This window comes from Vulpes vulpes, chromosome 4, assembly GCF_048418805.1.
Source record: "Vulpes vulpes isolate BD-2025 chromosome 4, VulVul3, whole genome shotgun sequence".
NCBI classification, from domain to species: domain Eukaryota; kingdom Metazoa; phylum Chordata; class Mammalia; order Carnivora; family Canidae; genus Vulpes; species Vulpes vulpes.
This window is the reverse complement of record NC_132783.1, coordinates 36,419,385-36,443,825: the sequence shown is the minus strand read 5'-3', so window position 1 is coordinate 36,443,825 and position 24,441 is coordinate 36,419,385. Positions and strand designations below refer to the sequence as shown.

At 35.8% G+C, this 24,441-nt stretch overlaps 1 protein-coding gene and 1 pseudogene across 12 annotated transcripts in view; both read right to left on the bottom strand.

The window, feature by feature from the left end:
- The window catches only part of COL25A1 (collagen type XXV alpha 1 chain), a 446,203-nt gene that overhangs the window by 42,444 nt on the left and 379,318 nt on the right, over window positions 1-24,441 (bottom strand). For 9 of the 12 annotated variants that reach the window (XM_026017640.2, XM_072755504.1, XM_072755500.1 and 6 more), the window contains 5 exons: window positions 13,977-14,039; window positions 7,238-7,306; window positions 6,408-6,452; window positions 4,833-4,877; window positions 3,835-3,912 (listed from right to left, as the gene is read on the bottom strand). In XM_026017640.2, coding sequence (XP_025873425.1) covers window positions 3,835-3,912; window positions 4,833-4,877; window positions 6,408-6,452; window positions 7,238-7,306; window positions 13,977-14,039 — 300 coding nt within the window. The remainder of the gene's footprint in view (window positions 1-3,834; window positions 3,913-4,832; window positions 4,878-6,407; window positions 6,453-7,237; window positions 7,307-13,976; window positions 14,040-24,441) is intronic. The other 3 variants (XM_072755506.1, XM_072755502.1, XM_072755505.1) reach the window with 1 other exon arrangement.
- On the bottom strand, window positions 19,093-19,224 carry LOC112934242 (U4 spliceosomal RNA; annotated as a pseudogene).

The following is a 24,441-nucleotide window of genomic DNA, read 5'->3' as shown; positions in this document are numbered from 1 at the left end:
AACACATGGTTGCCCTAATATCCCTACTAAAATAATAAATCTTTAGGTTGAGATATAAACGTGAATTAGTTGACTATGACGGATATTGACTGGTTTCCTGTCATATAGAATTTAAGGTGGAAGAAGAAACTGAGCACATATATTGTTTCATGTCAAGACCTAGGTGTCAATTTTTAAAAAGGAACAGTGTGTTTACACATATTAGCAAAGAGTGTTCAGGAGCCCCTAAAAAGTGACCCAAAGCATAATATTATATTTTATGGACTCTTAGAAAAAAATCTATTCCCAAATATCTTTACAAATAAGATCAATGAAATATAGATATACCAAGTGACTTCCCCAAAATGACTCAGCTAGTTAATAGTAGAGGGGAGATCAAAACAGATTTTTGGTTTTAAGCTCAGAGTAGTTTGCTTCATGCCTGGCTCTATTCATACAAAGGATACTTTAGAAGACATAATTTTTTTCCAGAAATGGCCATGGCCTATAATACTGGAGCATTTCTTGGAAGCTAAGAGAATGTACACCTTTTAAAGTGGTAGTAAGAGTTATGGTGTCACTGAAAGAAGTTGAAGGGAAATCTACAACATGGCTAATAAATTAAAAATATGTCCCTATATTTTATAAGTAAAAGCTTTGAAAACATAGTAGGCACACCAAAACTACTTATTCTCCTTCTCTCTTTCCTTCTGCATGCATTATCAGTTTGTATGGGAAAAGGAACAATTTAGAAATCTGGTTCTAGAGCTTAACAATAGCCCGGGGGCTACTGCTTATGTCTAATCCACTTGCATGGAGGAGCACTATTTCAAGCTCTTGACCAAACATACTGACCAAGCAACATATCTCCAAGTGGTAAGCATGCTTCTCCTTGCATTTACCGGAAGAAAAAGAATGAAATGAAAAGAAAAATAGGCTGAGGGGACCCTGGGTGGCTCAGTCAGTTGAGCTTCTGATTCTTGATTTTGGTTGAGGTCTTCATTTCAGGGTGGTAAGACTGAGCCCGGAGTTGAGTCAGGGCTCTGCGCTCAGCATGGAGCCTGAGTCTTGTCCCTATCCCTCTGTTCCCTGCCTCCTGCCCTGCCCCATGCTCTCTCTTTCTCTGAAGTAAATAAATAAAATCTTTTTTTTAATAATAATTTTTTTAAAGATTTTATTTATTTATTCATGAGAGAGAGAGAGAGAGAGAGAGAGGCAGAGACACAGGCAGAGGGAGAAGCAGGCTCCATGCAGGGAGCCTGACGTGGGACTCGATCCTGGGACTCCAGGATCACACCCTGGGCTGAAGGCGGCACTAAACCGCTGAGCCATCCAGGGATTCCCCATAAATTTATTTATTTTTTTCCCATAAATTTATTTTTTATTGGTGTTCAATTTGCCAACATACAGAATAACACCCAGTGCTCATCCCATCATGTGCCCCCCTCAGTGCCCGTCACCCATTCACCCCCAACCCCAGCCTCGTCCCCTTCCACCACCCCTAGTTTGTTTCCCATAGTTAGGAGGGTATTATGCTGAGTGAAATGAGTCAATCGGAGAAGGACAAACATTATATGTTCTCATTCATTTGGGGAATATAAATATAAATATAAATATAAATATAAATATATATTTATAATATATATATATATATAAATATAAATATATATTTATAATATAAATATAAATGTAAATAAAATCTTTAAAAAAAACAGGCTGAGCTGAAGGCAGATTCTGCAAAAATGACTCAATAAATGCTTTACTAGTTAAAAATGGCAGTTGTAGAAAAGAAATAAAGAGGATGTAGAAATGTAGATCTACCATAATTACATACTGGAAATAAAATCATAAAGATGGGGGAAATAATTTAATCAAGCACAAAATGGCAAATATTTAAAACTAATTTGGCTTCAAGCAAAGAAATTGATTGTACATGTATGCTAAGTGTACTCACTCATCAATCAGTCACCATTTGTTCAATATTTACATGCCCAGACTTTTGCCAGGTATATTGGAGGACATAAAATAAGCATGAGACATACTTCTGTCACCAAGAAACTTACAATCTGGTAAAAGGCAGGACTCAAATAAATTATGTGATTTGAGAACAATTAATTAAGTTACTGGACCCTGACTGCTAAGGTTTGAATGCATCAAAAGGAAGAATCATCTAGTCGCAGCAGTATATTGTTGGATGGGATTTGGATGGGTGAGAGAAAAGGAAGAAGTATGGGATAAATCAGGCAAAAAGAGGGTGGTTTTTATGGATATGTTAAATATGACCACTCTTGGGGAAAATTTGTGTTGTGAGGAAATAGAAAATTCTATATAGGAAAGGCAGGATTATAGAGCTTTGAAAGACAGATGAAAGTCAGCTTGATAGAGTAGGTAAAGGGGTCATTGAGGTTTCTGAGCAGATTAGAGCTATCAAAAAAGTGATAGTTTAAGAAAATTAGTCTTAGAGTGATATGTAGAATGGGTAAGAAAGGGCAGGCAGGCACTAGGGACAAAAGAATTGGTCAAGGGCCTGTTGCAGTGGGAGTTCTGAAACAAACAGGATGTGAACCGAGTTGGGAATGCAGAGAATGAGATCACCTTAGGAGACATTTTGAAAAAGGAAAGAGCAGCATATAGTGAGATGTAATAATGGATGAGGGGCTAAGAACAGTTTAAAATTACTCTAAAGTTTCTTTCTCAAGAAAGTCAAAGACTTATAGTCTGGACTAACAGACAATGATTCATTAAAAAATGGAATCATTTGATTGCTGGAAAAAGTGACCAGTGTAATTGTGTGTGTTGGTAGGAGTTGATAAGGCAATGGTGCATCCCTAGTGGAAATATTCTTTGACAGCCAGAAGTACCTGTAGCTCAGACTTGGAGGTGAAATACTTGGAAGTCACACACAGGAAAACACAGAAGGAATGACTGAACCAAGAAAAGATCAGATACTTGAGGTTATCAAAAATTACAGGATGACAGAGAAACTGAAAATACTAACACAGAACAAAGAGGACAACTAGAAGAAATGAGAGTATAGGATTAGAAAAATCAGAAAGAAAACATTTCAAAAGGAAGATGGTTTAGTATAAATGTCACAGAAAATCAAGGATAAGGAGTACAATGGGTTGACCTAGAGGTCCTTATTGGCCTTTATAAGAGCAGTTTCAACAGATATCACCTAGAATGAGGAGTCCAAGCATGAAAAGGATGAATAGGAAGCAAAGGTGATGGAGACAAGCCACATGGTCTATGGATTTTCACTCTACAGGTATTTCTCTATGGTAATACATTATATTATGAATGGTAACAGTAATGAGAAATATCTATTGAGGACTGAGTATGTGACAGGCACTGTTCTAAGTGTATAATATGTATTTAGCCATTTATTTCTCTTAACAATTCTTCAGACAGGTAGTACTACTATCCTCATTTTACAGATGAGGACACTGTAGCACAGAGAAGTTAAATAAGTTCCCTAAGTCATGCACTTAGTAAGTCAAGAGATTTGCATCCAGGCAGCTCTGAATCTAGAGCCACAGGGCTCTTGATTGCTTTGCTAGGCTTGCTTTTGAAGAAAGAAGACAAAGACTGGCAAAATGAGCACAAGGTTTAAACTAGAGAACACTAAGGCATATCTGATGGCAGAAGGTGAAGAAAAGGAAAGATAAAAAAATGCTAAGAAATAAAGAGGATATACTGGGGCATGGAGAAGGGGATGGCTTGGTAGCTCAGGAAGGTGTGCTTTGAGCAGTGGAGCCCCCTGGGATCCTGGGGCCAGAGCATGGAAGCTGATATGTATACATATCACATGGGTGCTTATCAGTGTCTATGTCAGGGTAGGGGGCAGTCACTTGCCTGCAAGGCTTCGTGGAGGTTGCCATTGTAGTCTATGATCTCGGTGGCTCCCTGATCTCCCTTTTGACCAGGTGGACCCTGTGAAGAAAATGAACCAGGGGAAAATCATGGAAGTTAAGCTAGGCTGTATAAGGGACTATGGCAAAAAACAGAAATAGCAACATGCAGCTCTCTCTGACCATCAATTCCTTTATATAGCCTAACTGCACCTCAGAATAATCATGTTCAAATTTTGTCCCTATTGCTAAGAAGAAAACGCTTTTAACTTCCTATAGATGGCAGATTAAAGATATGAAATCTGATTTTTTTAAGAAAAGAGAGATGATTCAATTTCTGTAACTGTTTTCTAAAAATTATAAAATGTAGGCTAATCTGATTTGACTTGAACATTTTGTTGACTTTAACAATGTTTATTTAAGCATGTCTACATATCCCTTTTTATTCTTCTACTTCTCATAGATTGTTTCCTTATTCTTTAAGAAGATAGAACACTATTCTGTACGAAATGCTTGGCTTTCTCAATTGGAACATAATTCCATTAAAATTAAACCAAATAGGGAATGAATATGTCTACCCTACTCATTAGCTCTGTTACTAAATTTCCATTAGTCATGTGCTAATTCCTTGCCTGTCTTTAAAAAAGGCTTTGAAAATATGAGCTATTGCTTTCTTTATAATTGGGTTAATTGAAAAATGGAAAATTCTATTAGCTGTATGATTATGGGCTTGCTATTGCTCAGTTAGCAGAGGGAAAGTACATAGAGTTCCTTAGACTTTCTTCTTGTGGAGCTGATTTTATGTGTTAGAATCTACACACTCATTGCTCCTGGTGACTAAAATAAAAAATAAGAATAAAAGGGGGGCTGCAGAAATAATCAGTAGTCTATCTCAGTGCTATTATTGGGTATTAGTCTAGGTGCCTTGTGAAAAGCCACATGGACACATGAGTCAAATCTGGGCTTATTGGGGCCAAAAGCTTAGATGAGAAATGTACTCACCCTTGGTCCCATGGCTCCAGAGTCCCCTTTCTCTCCACGATCACCCTTCCCCCCATGAAAATAGAAAAACTGAATTAGTAGCAGAGCCAACAGTCCAGAAATATTTCAAACCTAAGGATACATTTAATACTATGCAGCAGAACCTTTGATGAACTTCTGAAGTGGAAATAACAGCTAGAAAAACGACAACCACTGACATAGCAAATGCTTCTTTAAGATACACCATAAATTCCCTTTTCAGATGACAGAGTATCTTGGAATAACGATATATATGGTAACTCTCTTACTAGGGATCTTTAAAAGCAAAGCAAGTGGTTTCTATGATACCCAAAGTAAGCTTTTACACCTCTCAGAGTGAGCCATGTTAATATTTTTTAAATGAAGAGATTTGGGACAAAAGAAAAAAGAGCCAATCAATTGGGTTGTCTGTTTTCTGAGAAAAAAACAAAAGAGGTGTGTAGATAATCTGGACAGGGAAGGAATGGAGAGCTCAGTCTAGGGAGATTTAGAAGGGGAAGGTCACCAGTGAGGCCTCTCTATGATGATGATGAAGATCTAAGGAAAATTCTAAACATATAGGCCTTTTAATACTCAGAAGGTGCTGAAGTGGACAGCAGCTGGCTAGGTCAAGTTGGCAGGGCTGAAGGTCAGGGGCAGGGCAAAACCAACTGTGTTTTTCAAATGCAGTGAGAAAAATCTCTAAAGTTCCATTCATGGTGTTATTACCTAAACTGGTGAGAAATCAGGAATAATCTAAGCATCAAACCACACAGCCATCACTCTGAGAATACTCAAAATTCTCAGAAGTCTAAAGAGAAACCCTAGAAGAGATTTGAACCTGTGTATATTTGAAAGTTCTTTAAGACAGCTTTAAATTTGTAGTGTTCTTTTCCTAGGTGGAATTCAAATCATTTTAATATGTCTTTCAACGTATTTCATAAAATGGATAGGGAGCAGTGAGAGAAAGCAGGAAAAGGGTTTTTAATTTTTTTCACCCACATTATACTAATAACATTGACCACAATAATTAAATTCTCTACGAGTAGAGAATTAATAATTTTTGCTGTTTTCCTCATTTTTTTACCCATTGTTTCATGTTATTAGTTGACAGCATCTTAAATAACATGATTCTGCTAACAGTACATGGATTATGGCAACTATTATGAACAGTATGATAAAGGAAAGAATTTCAGTTGGTGGTGAAATTTTAATGCCATGGAAGGAATCAACTAAATTAAAAGCTAAGTATAATTTGAACATTTATCACAAAGATCACCAGAAAATAAGTAAGATAAACCCTACATAATGTAAATTTTAAAAAGTCTTTTTTTTCCCCAAAGACACTATTCTTATGAAATGGGAAATACAATTTCTCTTAAAGAATAGTCTGAAGCACAAGAACACACAAAAACGAACAATATAAAACAAGTCAATTGTTTTGAGATATTATCACAGGGATGAAAATATTGCAGATCCCAATGTGTGAGAGTTTAAAATGTGATTATCTGTGGAAGAGGCAAAGGCACAGCTCTTGAAGGCCTCAAGTTACATTAAAATGGTTATTTGGTTACTGACCTTTGACCCCTTTGGCCCTCTAGTTCCTGATTCACCTTGTTTCCCCTATTATAGCAGAATATGAAGCAGGAAAAGAGAAATGACAGAGGAGATAAGAACAGAAAAAAGAAATTAGCAGCGACTCAGAATACTGAAGAAAAATGGAAACACTTTATTTTAATTGCCTCAATATATGGCTCTATGTAACGTTGGCTATTATAACACAAAGCATGAATAGTTATCCTCATGTCATTGGTTCATCCCTGGTCTCTCTACCACCTTCATTCCATTATAATTCTGAAGACTGCCCACCCATCAGTGGATGGGAAGAGATCTGTGAATAATCCTCATTAGTCTCAACAGTGTTGCCATAAATCTCTTTTTCATCAAAGAGTGAATCATTTCCTGTGTCTCTAGGATGGCTTATTAGAATAAAGTGTTACCATATTAGTTTGCAGGAAGTTTAGAGGAATAAAGATTGAACAGTGAAATAAATTCTTAGCTCTGATATTTTCAGGGTGGTACACACCTTCAAATTACATAGAAGCTAACACAGCATGCATCAACATTTTTCTCAGTAAGTTTTAATACACATTGAGTGATAACATGTTAATATGACAGTCCCTCTTTACATCTGGATGTGTTATTAAATTTGTTAACTGAAAAGAACAAATTGGAAAAGTTGAATTGCAAAACTCCTTTTGAAAAGAAAAAACGGTGTGCATTTCAATAAATTGTGATTCTTTTGCTGTTTTAATTCCCATTGAAGAACTGTATTGTAGTTTAATGTTCTAAAGTAAGTTGGACAAATTTCCAAACCAAAGCTATTGTCAAATACAAGAATAACTGACCTTTGGTCCAGGGGCTCCAGGCTCTCCTCGTTCACCTCTTCCAGGAGGTCCTGCTTCTCCACGTTCACCCTGTCACAGAATACAAAATAAATAAATGGCAATTCCTCTCCCCCCCACCCCCAGGCTTGTCCCTGTAGGTTAATAAGTGAATTGAATAAAATCAAGGAAAGCACAGAGTTACCATTTATTTACCATGTATCCTGCATTGTATTAATCTTAACATGGATTATCTCATTTAATGATCAAAACAATTATTCAATGTTTGTATTATCATAACTATTTTGTACACATGAAAATGGTTTGGTAATGCCTGTCTGATAACTATGTTGGTAAATAGAAGGCTTTTAAAGGGAATTGATAAGAGCCATTATTATATCTTAAGACAGATGTTGACAAAGTTTTCATTTTGGCCACTTTTTAAAGATCTGCCAGGAAGAAGCATGGCAAAGCAGTTAAGTACCAGGTTTTGCAATCTGACATCCTGGGCTTTAATCCTGGCTCTGCTCTTTTTTTTTTAACCAGTTCTGTGTTTTGTGACAAATTAGTTAAGTTCTGAAAGCCTCGATTTTCTCTGTAATGTGAAGAAAATTATAGTATTGATCTCATAACTTATAAAGGCAAAGTGCTGAGAATAGTGCAAGATATATATTTGTTATAGCTTTTAACTATATTCATCGCTCTATGAGGTATGAACATGATCACTGATGATCTAGTTAGAGAAGATCCACATAAACAAAATAGTTAAGAATTAAGGTATAATATAAGACTAATACGTGGGAGAAAAGAAAATCCCATAGGGTTTTGAATGGTCCCGATTGGCTCTGTGGAGGTAAGACTTGAGTCATGTCCTAAAGAATGGGTAGGGTATTTTTTATAATTATTGTTGCTTATGACTGTACTACTGATGAATCCAGCAGCTGCCTAAAACACTTCACATGCATTATCTTACTTAACTCTTGGGATAAATGAGAAAGTTGCTAGTTCCCAGAGTCTACAGATGAGGAGACTGAAGCTCAGAAAGGTTAAGTAACTTGTCCAAAATTACAAAGCTTTAAAGTGGCAAGTTATGATGTAAAACTAATTGTGCTCAATTTTCAACGTTTGCATAAATGTTTTTGCAAATCTTTTGCACATATCTGGTCATTTTCTTGGGGTAAATTCCTAGTTGGGGAATTGCTGTGTCAAAAAGTACAAACATTTGAAAAGCTTGCCAAATCACTATCCAGGAAGACTGTGTCATTTCCATTCCTGAACATGGAGTAGAAAATGTTGGCTGCTTGCTTGATGGGTAGACTTGCAATAACCAAACAGGTTTGGAATTGAGTGGTGATGCCATATTTATGGGTGAGAAAGGCACCCTCCTCACTGAAGAAACTGATTCATTGTGGAAAGGAAAATAAAGTAGCATTGGATCTGTCCTGGGTGATACAGGGCTCTAAATTCCAAGATCTTTATCTGTATCATGCCCACTCTGGAAAGCCTTGGGATATTGCAGGGGAGGATGGATAGATTAGGGCAAGGATTAAAGAAGGCCCAGCAGGTTCTTCAACATGAGCTGAAAAGAATGTGAAAATGGAAAGCCTGGAAGAAAGGCAAGGGACCTGTCTGTATGGAAGAGATGGAAAAGATGTTACAGAAGGGATTAGAGATGGAAGGCATTAGAGATGGAAGAGCCTCTGTTGGTGTATGGAATTCTAATTTTTATATATTTTTATTTATTTATTTATTCATGAGACACACAGAGAAAGAGAGAGAGAGGCAGAGACACAGGCAGAGGGAGAAGCAGGCTCCATGCAAGGAGCCCGACGTGGGACTCGATCCCGGGTCTCTAGGATCACACCCTGGGCTGCAGGCGGTGCTAAACCACTGCACCACTGGGGCTGCCCGGTATTCTAATTTTTAAAGATGTACCATATTTGGTCTTTCTTTTAATATTTTACAGAAGAATTCTAAAATAGTTAATTATAAGCTTATTTTAAAGAAAAGCAAAAACCTGAGAAAATCCTTTATCTATAGCATACTCTAGGAGCAGAGTCTATGTATCTTTACCTAGAATCACTTTTTGTCACAATGCCCCAATAGGCTGCTTATCACCGTATGGAATTATGTATTGTATGAAAATTATGTGTTACATGAATTACATGTTATGTGAAAATTATGTGTATACTTCTTTCTCTCCTTCTACCTTAGTCTCACACATACTGGAATGTAAGCTTCAGGAGAGTAGACAATTTTTGTTGCATTTACTCCTCATTCTCAAATACTAGAAAAATGTCTGGCAAAAAAAATGTGCTGAATTAATGAATAAACATTGTATTCAAAGCATTCAGAATTATTTGTAATAAAACCCCAGTTCTTTAGACTGATATATGTCTCTCCCAGACACTGATACAGATGCTGAGGATACAGCAGTACATAAAAACAGATTTTTAGATATCATTATACATCTTTCTTCCTTATAATCTCTCTTTACTGTGTTGGGGTATGCAGGGTTAGTTTATTTTTTAAATCCAAATTTAGTGGTACAAATACAGACTTGCCTACACAACTGGAAAAAGGCCACTGTTCAACTGAGAGAGAATTTTAAATAAACTACTTTTCCATTATGATACCAAATTCATGTTAGAAAGGCAATTCAGCTGAAAATTGCTAGTATTGTTAATATAATTGATAAAATACCATTAGTAAAACAAATATCCTACCCACATTCCTTCTTGTGGACATATAAAACAAGTATAGTACGTTCTTTACTTTTACTGGGAATTCAGAACAGTATTTGTTAAAATCAGGCTGGGTTCTTCATGAACAGAAATCAATGTTGATTTTTTGGGTTTACACCTGGATTTTTTTGAAACTCTAGAGTAGTTTATTTTTATTCTTTAAAAAGATGTATTTATTAATTTGAGAGAGAGAGAGAGAGAGGGAGAGAGACAGAGACAGACAGAGGTAGCAAAAGAGAGCATGTGTGGGGAGGAGAGGAAGAAGTAGGCTCCTCACTGAGCAGGGAGGCCAACATGGGGGCTCGATCCCAGGATCATCATGACCTGAGCCGAAGGCAGATGCTTAACCGACTGAGCCACCTAGGTACTCCAACTCCAGAGTAGTTTAAAGATTTTATTTTTAAATAATCTCTATACCCAACGTGGGGCTCAAATTCACAACTCTGAGATCAAGAGTCTCATGCTCTACTGACTGAGCCAGCGAGGTGCCCTGAAACTGCAGAGTAGTTGAAAATCAGTGAACTAAAGAAATAATATACAGGAATGAACTCCATTCCCTACTACCTGTGTTTTTTCTACTTCCTCCTTTTTAGAAAATGAAATGCTACAAACATTTAAAGATCTAATTCATGCCTGGTTCTCTCTGGTATTGACTAAGTTTTCTATTTGTGCTGATCTATGAGGCTGGCTTCTTTCTTTACAGGGCTCTAAGGCTGCAAGTCTGAATAAATACAAGGTTCTCATATGAACACGGAATCCTCATTATTCTCTAGCTTTCTCTCTCTCTTTTTCCCAGGAAAGCGTATTTCTTGTGTGTATCTGTTCAGGCATTCCTCACATTTTGTTAATAAGCCTGACAGCTCATTATGTGAAAAAGAAATTGCTTGAGAAAACAGCAATTTTTGCATAAATTCTACTGAGTTTCAGTCCCCCTTAGGCCACACATAGTTTCCATTTACTAGGATTAGAGTTATTTTCTCTTGATCAGTGGAAATGAGGAGCCCTCTGTCAAAACAGACCATGAACATATTTCCTAGCTCTTAGAAATCATCCTGGCTTACTTCTGGTGAATACAATACATATTGAGGCAAAGACTTCTACAGTTTAAAAATAAAAGAATGTAGTTTGATCTAATTTTGCTCCTTTGATTCATGAGTCTGTCATGAGTAAAGTTCCATCTTCAGAGCTATACCTTTTTATGTCTTACTGAGTAGATAAAAAGAGAACTGTGGGTTCGACTACATCCATAAAAACATAATTTTTTATACGGAGGCATATAGATTTCGCTTTTGGGGCCCTCTCCAGGATTGCCAAGTGGAAGATCATGAAATGGTTTTCATTATATGATCTTTCTGCAGACATTATTCAGGATAGATCCTTTTGAGATGAGGCACTTAGGAATCTATATGACATCAATACTTGCCTTTGAAATCTAGGGAGTGAGGGGGAATAGTAATAATGTTTGATTTACAGTATGTCCTAAAATTGGCAATAAGGTGCAGAAGTTAATGAGTTCTATCTCTCCTCATCAGAATTCCCCCATTTTTTTCATACAGTCAGGAGGCAAACAGCATCATATCTTTTTAGGGATAATTTGGGGGAAATGAGCAACTAATATATTTCATTATCCTGTTATCCTCCCTGAGGTCTTCTGAAATTAACTTCCTATTACTCTATTTAGTATGGTATTCCCATTAGATGTGTTAGTAATATGTACATAGGAAACCCAAAAGAATCCACCCCAAGATTGCTAGAATTCATACAGCAATTCAGTAGTGTGGCAGGATACAAAAATCAACACCCAGAAATTAGTGGCATTTCTATACACTAACAATGAGACTGAAGAAAGAGAAATTAAGGAATCAATCCCACTTAACAATTGCACCCAAAAGCATAAGATACCTAGGAATAAACCTAACCAAAGAAGTAAAGGATCTATACCCTAAAACTACAGAACACTTCTGAAAGAAATTGAGGAGGACACAAAGAGATGGAAAAATATTCCATGCTCATGGACTGGCAGAATTAATATTGTGAAAATGTCTATGCTACCCAGGGCAATTTACACATTTAATGCAATCCCCATCAAAATATCATGGACTTTCTTCAGAGAGTTGGAACAAATGATCTTAACACTTGTGTGAAATCCAGAAAAGACCCCAAATATTCCCCAGAGGAATACTGAAAAAGAAAAAAAAATAGCTAGGGGCATCACAATGCCGGATTTCAAGTTGTACTACAAAGCTGTGATCATTAAGACAGTGTGGTACCGGCACAAAAATGGACAAATTGATCAATGGAACAGAATAGAGAACCCAGAAATGGGCCTTCAACTCTATGGTCAATTAATATTCGACAAAGCAGGAAAGACTATCCACTGGAGAAAGGACAGCCTCTTCAATAAATGGTGCTGGGAAAATTGGACAGCCACGTGCAGAAGAATGAAATTAGACCGTTCTCTTACACTATCCACAAAGGTGAACTCAAAATGGTTGGAAGATCTAAATGCGAAATAAGAATCCATTAAAATCCTAGAGGAGAACACAGGCAACACCCTTTTTGAACTTGGCCACAGCAACTTCTTGCAAGATACATCCATGAAGGCAAGAGAAACAAAAGCAAAAATGAACTATTGGGACTTCATCAAGATAAAAAGCTGCTGCACAGCAAAAGAAACAGTAAGCAAAACTAAAAGACAACCTACAAAATGGGAGAAGATATTTGCAAATGACCTATCAGATAAAGGGCTAGGATCAAAAATCTATAAAGAACTTCTTAAACTCAACAGCAAAGAAACAAACAATCCCATCATGAAATGGGCAAAAGACATGAACAGAAATTTCACAGAGGAAGACATAGACATGGCCAACAAGCACATGAGAAAATGCTCCGCATCACTTGCCATCAGAGAAATACAAATCACAACCACAATGAGATACCACCTCACACCAGTGAGAATGGGGAAAATTAACAAGGCAGGAAATAACAAATGTTGGAGAGGATGTGGAGAAAGGGAAACCCTCTTGCACTGTTGGTGGGAATGTGAACTGGTGCAGCCACTCTGGAAAACTGTGTGGAGGTTCCTCAAAGAGTTAAAAATAGAACTACCCTATGACCAGCAACTGCATTACTGGGGATTTACCCCAAAGATACAGATGCAGTGAAAAACTGAGACACCTGCACCCCAAGGTTTATAGCAGCAATGTCCACAATAGCCAAACTGTGGAAGGAGCCTCGGTGTTCATCAAAAGATGAATGGATAAAGAAGATGTGGTCTATATATACAATGGAATATTACTCAGCCATTAGAAATGACGAATACCCACCATTTGCTTCAACGTGGATGGAACTGGAGGGTGTTATGCTGAGTGAAGTAAGTCAATCAGAGAAGGACAAACATTATATGGTTTCATTCATTTTGGGAATATAAAAAATAGTGAAAGGAATTAAAGGAGAAAGGAGACAAAATGAGTGGGAAATATCAGTGAGGGTGACAAAACATGAGAGACTCCTAACTCTGGGAAACGAACAAGGGGTAGTGGAAGGGGAGGTGGGCAGGGGGTTGGGGTGACTGGGTGATGGGCACTGAGGGGAGCACTTGACAGGATGAACACTGGGTGTTATGCTATATGTTGGCAAATCTAACTCTAATAAAAAATATACAAAAAAAAAGAAGTGTTAGTAATAGGTAATAGGTATTTTAGTTCTCTATTAGGCAAAAATATCTGGTCACCTAAACAATAAAGTCATTCCACACTTCTTTCAACATAATGTACTAAAAATATATGACATAATATTTCAGAAATAGGGATGCCTGGGTGGTTCAATGGTTGAGCATCTGCCTTTAGCTCAGGGCATGATACCAGAGTCCTGGGATCAAGTCCTGCATGGGGTTCCCCACAGGCAGCCTGCTCTCCCTCTGCCTATGTCTCTGCCTCTCTCTGTGTATCTCATGAATAAATAAATAAAATATTTCAAAAAATATTTCAGAAATAAAGGAAAGAGAAAATTCAACTTACCTTTGTCCCTGGTAACCCTGGTAAGCCTGGTTCTCCTTGAGGACCAATGAAACCTGGTTCTCCCTTTAAAAAAGATGGCATATGAGATTGTTATTCATTTGGCAGTAAATAAGTATTTAAACTGATTTACTTTTACTGGGATTTTAGTCCTTTGATTGTATGCAGCTTTCTGCTGAAACCTAGCTACTGACTATAAAATTAATCAGAATTGGTTTTGGTCAGTGAAAATACTCTGAGCAAAGCTTTGGAGAAATTGAGAAAGTGAAAGTGAAAAAGGAGCCAGATAAATGTCTTTACAAATTTCTTTCTCATCTGTTGTCCACCATTTCTTAATATTTACTACATTAAGATCCATTATGTTAGGGTAAATGTGGTAGGTGGCCTCTAAGATAGGCCTCAATGATCCCACCTCTTGGGTATTCATGCCCTTGTGCAATCCCCTCTGCTAAAGTGTATATTGGACTTACTGACTCATATCTAATGACCAGAATATATTGGCAGAAGTAATGGGATATCACTTGAGACTAAGTTATAAAAAGACTGTGGCTTCCATCTTGGGGATGCTTTCTTGTTCTCTCTCTCTTGGATCACTTCTTTTGGGGAAAGCAAGCTGCCATGCTGTGAGCAGTACTATAGAGGAATCCACATGGTGAGGCCCATGGTCTGCCAACAACCATGTGTGTTGGGAGCATGAGAGCAGATGGTCCATCCCAGTAGAGTCTTCAGATGAACCACAGACCTGGCTGACAGTTTAATTGCATCCTTGTGGAAGACACTGAGCCAGAGGCACCCATTTGAGTTGTACTCAAATTCTTATTCTTCCAAAACTGTGAAATAATTGTTGTTAGTTTTGGGGGTAATATGTATGGTAGGCAGCAATAGATAAACTGATACATAGGTGGGGCTAGGGAAGAGATCAGGAATGTTCAGCATGAAAGGAAAAGTACTCTCCTTGCTATACCTCCAAAACCTTTTCCCCACTACCTGGAGGAAACCAGGTACATAATGCCAGTTATGATATAACAAAATATATATTTGGTATTGTTCCTGGTTCCTTGCACAGAGCTCCTAAAACCCTTGGAATTTTCTGATAAAAGAGTAATAGGAGTATCTTTTGTTATTCATTACAAACTCCTTTCAAACATATCTGAGTTTATCCTCATGAGGAGACTTGGTGGGTTCTTAGATAGCTTCAGGACAGGGGGCTATAAAAATCTTTAAACAGTAGGGATTGGAGAGCCTCCAAGTTGGAGAACACATCAATGTGCTTGTAGGATGGTACATCTCAACTCCACGGGGACAGAGGCTCCTGTGCTTAAGACTCTTTTGATTTCACCCTACAGATCTCTTTATTTTCATCTTTTATAATAAACTGTAATAACATGGCATTTCTCTGACTTTTATGATCATTGTATGTATAATTTTTATGGTTATTGTAGCCAGTTATCAAACTTGAATGGGGATGACGATGGGTTGGTTGTTAGTACTCTTGAACTAACAACCAACTCAGAAGTGCAGGTAACCAGGGGACCTAGTATTTGTGATTGGGGTTGAAAGTGAGGGGAGGTTTGTGAGATTGAGCCCTTAAAACCTGTGAAGTCTGACACTAATCCTAAGTAGTTGGTGTCACAATAGGATTGAATTGTAGGACACCCAGTTGATGTTAGAGGATCGGAGAACTGGAGAATTGGTGTTGGTAAAGACATCACGTTTGGTGTCAGAAAACACCTGAGACCAGTGTTCAGATATTCTTCAATATCCATAAAATGTTATTTTCTTTTTAACAGTGTGAGCTCAAATGTAAGACTCTAACTTCCTGAAATCTATAGAAAAGTTTTAAAGCAAAAAATGTAATGGCTCTGTTCCCATACTTACTGCTTCCCCCCCATATGGATTATTTCTGGAGCAGTTGCTAATGTTATTTAATACATTTGATTTTTTCTAATGTAGCAATATTTCAACATTTGTTTTTTGATACTTAAGAGTTGAGCAGGAAGATACAGAAAGGATGTTTTATGAGAAATGTTAAAATGTCATCAAATATTTTGAAACATTTGAGTTTTAAAAATAAGCTGCATAAAATCTTGGGTACTGGGTGGAGAACAAAAGGATATCACTACCACAAAATGTAACACATTGATACAGAACTCAAATATATTTATCTCTAGCTCTGATGCTCATGTACTGATTTAAGAAAAAAAAGGTGGAGGCTAAGTAATGCTTTAGGCTTATTGTTTGTGAATTTTCTGCAACTCTATTCTACCTGTTTCCGTATCCTTATACATAATGGAAGGGAGACTCTAACAAATAATTTTTGGATAATCTCCTAATGATCTAAAATGAAACTCAACAATATTAGGAGAAATCAGTGGTGACCATTCTACTCAAAAAGGAGTTTAACTTGTTATTTTAAACACAAAAATCACAGGAATACATTTATTTACAAATAAGATACTTATCCCAATAAAATTTCATATACAAATACATAAATATCCTCTGTCCACCCCTCAAGAAAAAAAGTTATAATAAAATCAATGTGTATCATTAGTAATGAATTACTGTTATGAAAATTTAATGTGAGTTAATAGGTTAAAAATTTATGGGTAGAAAAGATTCTTGCATATCTTCAAGTAGAAATAAACCGATCTCACTATTTAGCAAAGCAAATAGAATGCCATTAAAGCATATTAGTGAAAGAGAAGAAAAAAGTGTAAATGTTGAAAAAAATATTTCTTATTCAGGTTAGTATTTAGTTTATAAAAAGATGAAGCATGCAGTTTCAAAATTCACAAATAAGTATATAAGTGGCCAGACAAAAGTGATTTGTCTTCCTTTAAAAAATATAGAATATACATTAAATTCTCCCGAGGAAAGTATAGGAAGTTCTTTTAAATAGAATGTTTTAAACAGAGGGAAATTTATTTCAAGATAAAAAATTAGCAATGCATTTGACAGAATGATTTTAGCACTGCTAATATTGGCTAACTTTAAAGACTTTGAGTATGATTAGTTTTACCTTATTTCATTCTAAGAAAGCATCTACCATATTGATGTATTCATTTCTTATTTCAATTTATTAAAGGGGAAAACAGCATACTAACTTTAAGATCACAATTTTATGTTTATTTAATTCCAGAGCTCTCAATCACTTTGGAGACATTATCTTAATCCTCTCTATATCTTGGCAGAATGGGGAGGAAATAATCATTGGTCTCTTTTCTGTTTCAGGCTTGAAAGATAATTGTTGAAGTAAATAATGCATAAATATGGCTATTCATGGTCTTGAGCTGGTCAGGTTGTGTTTTTGACTCCCTAAACTAATGCCAGAGGTTCTCAAAGTGCCTTTTCTTGTATTATTTACTTGTATTATTGTGCACAGTAGGAAAAGTTCATTGAAAAGGTTTCAGATTCCACATTCCATTTAACCTTTAAGAAACTACCATTTGTAGAGTTTGGGGTAGTATCAAAGAAGAATATCCACAATTTTATGAAAACGCTATTAAAATAATCCTCCCTTCTCCAATGACATTTCTGTGTGAGGCTGTTTTTCTTCATCTACTTCAACTAAAACAACAAATTGCAACAGATTGAACACATATGCAGATATGACAATCCAGCTACCTTCTGTTAAGCCAGATACTAAAGAGATTTGCCAAAAAAAAAGTATAACAATGCACTGTTCTTGCTAATTTTTTGTTTTGTTTTAGAAAATTCAGTTATATTTCACAAAAAATGTTTAGCTAACATATAATGGGTTTAGAAATTCCTTAGTTTTAATTTCTAATACAGAAACATCAATAGATATAAACCTACATAAATGAAAACTTTTCAATCCTAGTTTTGTGTGGAAAGGAGTTTTGAGACCAAAATTCTTGAGAACTGTTTGTACCAAGGTACAGAATTGAGTTAAAGCCTGGCTGTGCAAGTTGGAATCCTGAGGTGCCCAGTAATTTAGGAAGATTCTGCTGTTGTAACGGGGTGGTTTAGTCAAGACTTATAAGATAATGCAAGCAAAGCACTTAGTGCTAAGTGAACAATAACTATTTGTTATTATTGTTGCCCTTATAGTCTCAAAAACGCTAGCTATCATTTTTATTGTTGTTGTTAGTAATAGTATTACAACATCTCTGCAACTAATTGGTAATATACAAGATAAGTTCTTGTTTCTCTACAACCTGTATAGGGCTATACTCAATACCACTCCAGCTTCTTCCAAAAAGTAACCCTAAATTTTCTCATGTGAAAAAACATTGTTTCATGAGTAATATACAGCTGTCAGAGACTTTAGGACTGCAAAAAGTCTTTAGAATCTTATATGTGTATAAGGTAGAGAAGTGACAGGTGTACTAAGAATGAGTTTTCTTCCTGTACAGAAGGAAAAGGAGAAAATGGTCATACCTACTGAATTTCTCTAAATAAATATAATCCTTTAAAAAAAACCTTGCCTCTTTGACAAAGACTGATTAAAAATTTAACCTCCTAAAATGTCTAGGAGAAAGGCCATTACAACTTATGGTTTTGTGGCAAAAAAATAAAAAAGGCAATGGGTTATTCTACTGTAGTCATAATACTAGTTAACCAAGGTAGAGGAAGGAAATTGCATTAGGAGGAGGTAGGGGTGCTTTCTTAGCTGAAATATGATCCAAACACAAAACAACTTTGGGAAAAAAATCTTTGGAGAAAATCAGACTACAAAAATGAGGTTATGTAAATTTCCAGGGCAATGAGCAGAAGTAACTTTTTATATTATAATAAATATATTTATTTATTATATATAATAATTCTCAAGGTCATTTTTATACATCTAATCTTATTTAATCAATGGGAAATAAGATTGCTAAATTGAAAATTATTCACACATAATAGCTTGAGTACCCAAAATAGGGGAGAGATACAATAGAGGAAGTTGGAATGACAGTGCAATTAAGTTCTTATATTACTTTTAATGAAGGGACAATTAAATTTAGAGTTTTAAAAAATTTATAAGACAATTACTTGAATTAGAAAATCCAAATTATAATTTTTATGAGCCATTTTAGGAATAAACATGAAAACATAAGGCAGAGATCCTTTGAAAAGGGCAGATGCTGAATATCATAATCAGGGAAATGTGTATTTACACAGGTAAGCAGCAAGTAAAATAGCTGCACCACAGAAGTGAAAACAACAAAATAATGACATTTTCTATTAGAAATAATCACGCCTAGGATAAACCTTATTGGCTACGATACTGCCACTGTGCAAAGTTAAATATGACATTTTCTGAAACAATATTCATTTTTTCAGTTTATGATATGTTAGCACTTTTTAAAAAATGACAACAAAAATGTCTAAGAAAAATAGGAGAAAGGCAGAGCTTTACACATTGGTTTGTCATGAACACCAGGGCACTGGTGAATAGCATAAAAATAAGTTAAGATCATTACTTCAGAGCCACTTTAATCTGTTCTCTCAAGTTTCATACGTATATATTTATTTTCTCTCATTATATATATATATATATATATATATATATATATATATATATATATAATCTTCCTCTACCTCTCTCTTTACTCACCATTTCTAGTCAGATAGCATTTTGGGTTTTTACTTTTGTTCCTACTGAGAACAAAATTACAAAGTCAATTGGGATTCCATTCCTATTGGTACTACTGATCCTATATAAAAGGAATCAAAAGAGTGAAGGCAACCAACTGACACATCTTAAAATGTCATTGCTTGCAAAGTTAGTGCCCAAATACAGTGAAACTGAAAAATAAAAAGAAGAAAGAGAAGAAGAAGGAATCATGGAGGAATGCAGGGAGAGAGTAGGGAACAGAACAGAAGGAAAGAAGAAGAATGGAGAGGAAGAAGCATCTTAAAATTTTCTGTTCCTTTATCATGACCACAACTATTGAATCCAGGTTTAATCTGTTATTTTTGTCATTGTGTTTTCACTGGTCCTGGAAACATCCAACTAGATCTATGCTTGAGACAGACACAGGAAAATAAAACAATATAATATCTAACTCAACCCCTGATTTAACCAAAGCCTGGAGATAAAATATATACAGAACTATTTATCAGAATCCTTAACACAATCCGAAATTTTAACCGCCGAAACACAATTAATAGCTGGCACAATATTCTCCTATCCAAGCCACAATGCAAGCCTGTAATTAAATGGTTGTCAGTGAAATAGAAATCTCAGTTTTATTAGTGCTACTGTAATATGGCATTAATGCAGCCTTGAATTTCAAAATGAGAAAAAATTTGGTTTAATTTTCTGCTCTTGTCTTAGATGTTGCATTTGATTTCTTCCTCAGTTATTTCAGGAGTTTTGCTCTTTGTTCTTTAATTAGTTCACCATCAATGAGTTCAAAAATCAAATCAATACTGAAACTGTAACACATTTACCTATGTTAAGCTGGTAGAAAAAAATAAAAAATACAGTACTTGAGGTTTTGGCAACTAGACTGGGATTTGGGTTGGGCAGAAGAGATGCTATTTACTCAGAATATAGCACAGTATAGTCCTAGTAATACATTGTTGGGAGCAGCAGCAATAGCAGCAAGCAGTCCTATCTGAAAATCTGACACAAGTTGCTAATTCGAATGAAAGTTTTAAGCAGCCAGGGCACATAAAGATGCAGAACCAAGTCCACAGAGACTAGGTCTAGCTGAGATCAAAGGTGTATCCTCACGTGACCAACTTTGGAGGACCTAATGGTCTCACATTGATAGTTAGCTCCAACTGTAGCTAACTATTTCAGCAGCCACAACTTTGATCTTGTAGTATGAAGCTCAATGAAAATAAGTCACAGTAGCTAGTAAGTACTATATTTGAACAATTAGCCTGTTTTTGCACCAAAATTTCCCTTGCTCATGAAAGTGTAAGTATTAGAGCTCTCCTCCTTCCTCTCTCCCTTTCTATCCACCCAGCTTTCTATCATAAATGGGCAATGTGTGCACAAACAAGAAAATTTAGCTGTAGATAGGTGGGATCTATTCACTCTATAGATTAAAAAAGATACAACAAAACTAAGATTTTTGACTGAAGCCACTTTTGTCCAACTCATTTATTGTTACTTTTAAAAAATTTAAATAGCTTAGATCCTGTGTATTCTGACAACTCCCCCCCTACAAAACAAAACACCCTCAAACAAAACAAAATACCCCCAAACAGTGCAAACAATTACTTTCTTTACTAACAAAGAGGGCAACAAAAACTAGCTTTCTATATTACAAGGTAAAGGGAAGGTAGAAAAATTCCTAAGAACATGACTTTTCTGAAATCTAACAATAACTATCAAAAGTCTCACTAAGTTTTAGAATTCAATAAAATCTGGACTGATTTTCCTTCAAGCCCACATTTAATACATAAGAAGAAAGTATTTGAAATGAACTTCCTTTATATTCTAAATGGCTATTAGGACAGTTCAGTGAATATTCTGTCAAATTTATCTTCATGTAGGTGAGAAGAGTCAACAAATATATAGATGGCATTACTGGTCAAGGTAAAAAAGGAAGAGACAGCTTTATTCACACAGAAATGGCTCCTGGGTGTTTCCCTATAAACTTCCAGAACTTATCATCTGTTAAATGGAATGGTGGCCAGAAAGTCCTAACTGATTAGCTCTTGCCTACAGAAAAATTTCTGGTTTTTCATTTATTACCATTTGTTTTATTTTTATAAGTCATTATCAATTAAGGCAGTAAAAGATATTATTTTTTTAACCTGTCTCTAAAACCCCTCTAACATACCAGTTTAAACCAAGTCATGTTTTCCATGATATTTATTACCCCCATGCAGATCCAATTTTCATTGCCCAAAAAATAGTACAACAGGGCTTGAAAAATGTGCTGATTTGCCTGGGTGCTAAAACATCACCAATAATTTTGATTAATGTGTCTTGACACTGAATGCATTAGCCATACAATATTCTTCTTGCTTAAAGGCTAATTAGAATTCAAGTCAGCATGATACCTGCTTCTGAGGATTACAGCAAGAACATTTGTTGTAATAAGAACCTCCAGGCAGCTAGGTTTTGTAATGATTGATTTGTAAAATTATTGAGGGCAAAAAAAAGAATGAGAAAATAGAGTCTGTCCCAAAAACACTATTTCCCTGAAGGATAAAATTTGAGTATAAATTAAAACATCTTGGTGATATGATGAAAATGAACTGCAATAGCAGGTTTATTTAAAACTCAGAAAACATACCTTTCTGCCTTTTTTTTTTTTTAACAGGATTACATCATGAAAACACATTCAGTGTATTTATTGGAAGTTTCATTATGGCTGCTAAAAATCTCTGATTTCTGGTTGTATGAATTTCCTAATTGGATTCTTAAACTACTCAGCTGCTCAGACATACTCTGTGCAGGCAGGAAATAATTATAAGTAACAATAACACAATCTTATCCTTTTAACCAGTATTTCTTCCTTTCCTTCTTTTTTTAGGAATACATTTCACATCCTATGTTACTTCCAAAACCTTTCCTCTCTGTCTTTAAAATATGATTTGATGTTTCTGAGGAAGGAACATCTTCAGTGGATTTAGACGATGGATTTCTATTAGATTATTGAACACTGTCATTAATCCTAAGAATGCTTAAGAAAATGTTCCTGCGGGACACCCAGGTGGCTCAGTGGTTTAGCCTGCCTTCAGCCCATGGCCTGATCCTAGGGACCGGGGATTGGGTCCCATGTCGGGCTCCCTCCATGGAGCCTGCTTCTCCCTCTGCCTGTGTCTCTGCCCCTCTCTCTGTGTCTCTGATGAACAAATAAAAAATTTAAAAAAAGAAAAAAAAAGAAAATGTTCCTGCCACCTATAAAGTTCAGTCTTTATATGATTCAGTGTCAAGGATGATTTCATCTAATGAGATACAAAGAATTAGTTACTGTCTTGTACCCTCCCAATCCTCAAAGTCTTAATCTGAATGTCAAATTTTCACTAATGTGGAAGCCAGAAGAAAACTATCAAGTTTGAGAGAAAATACTTAACATTTTTTGCCACCTAAATGATTTTTTTTTCATTTGATGGAAATTTTTCCTGTATTATGTTTCCCTACTCTACTAATTTTACTGTGTTATATAAATTTTTCCTGATTTACTCTCTGAATATGATGAGATAAACTGGTGGCTTCTGTTGAAAGGAGAAAAGCAAGCATTGAAAACCCATATTTGTAAAAAATGTCTTGGTCTAGGCAGCACTATGACTGGGGCCTAGAAAATCTTCCTTATTACATGTCCAGTTTCTCTTGTGAACAGTGTAGGAAGGAGAATTTTGACAGTACCATGTCTTATGCCCAGAAGGTTGTGTCCCTGCATCCTTTGTTCCTGGAATATATTGAAGTTAGAGAGTAGGGGAATAGTGTGATGTTTCAAGAAAAAGCAGGTTTATCACTGCCCTTAAAGGTAACTTTGATCATCACTGCAAAGGAGTTTTCAGAATTTACCTCTATGGACTATAGAATGTAAATGGTTTTACGTTCTCCAGATTAAAATTACTCACATGAGGAAAGATTATATTGAATAAGTACATAACCAATTTTCCAATATTCTGAGCTGCTCCAAGAGAAAGAGTAATAGCTAAAATTTATATAGGATTTACTATATGCTTGGTGATATTTTAGGATCTGCACATATATTAATTCATTTAATATATACAACTCTTTTAAGTTATGTACAATGATGATTCTTATTTTATAGGGAAACCAGAGGACAAGGATATTATTGTAACTTGTCCAATGTCATGATATAGCTTCATTAACTGGTAAAGAGTAGAACCAGGACCCGCACACTGATCGTCTGGTTCTAAAGTCAAGTCCCTTGATCACTGTTCTCTACTGCTTCATTACTAGAGTAATGTAATCATAAAAAGAGTAAGTAATGTATTTACATTTTTCAAAATAAGTGTGGAGAGAAAAATTTTAAAAATAGGAACTTCAGGTCTTACCCTTTTATATATCAGAAAAGCTAGTTACAGTCAGTTTTACCCATGAAAAACATATTTGAAGGCTTATTTATAAAAATCACTTTCTGAGCTCAAATCTTATTCCAGAAGATCAATGTCTGCATGGTACATTGTGCATAATTTAATTTTCCCAGTTGAACATCTTGACACTATATGAACCATGAATGCATGAAATAGGAATTCCAAATGTCTTCCACATGGTGAAAGAACTTTTCCAATACTTGTACAGGAAGCTTAAGAGTAGTTTGAAATTAAGTTATGCCTGTTCTTGGTGACTTTTATTATGTATGCCCAAGGTATCAGCACTTTTCTCTGAGTGGGACTCTGAGGTGATAGATAGATGAGTCTGCTGTCTGTATTTAGGCACTTTGCTCATTTCCTGAGGGCTGTGTGGAAGGCATTTGGGTGCTCATTAAGTTCCCCACCATTCCCCGAGAGCAACAGGTGGTGAATCAAAGCTTCCCTGGTATGTCATGGCTGGTTTCCTCAATGTCTTGGAAATAAC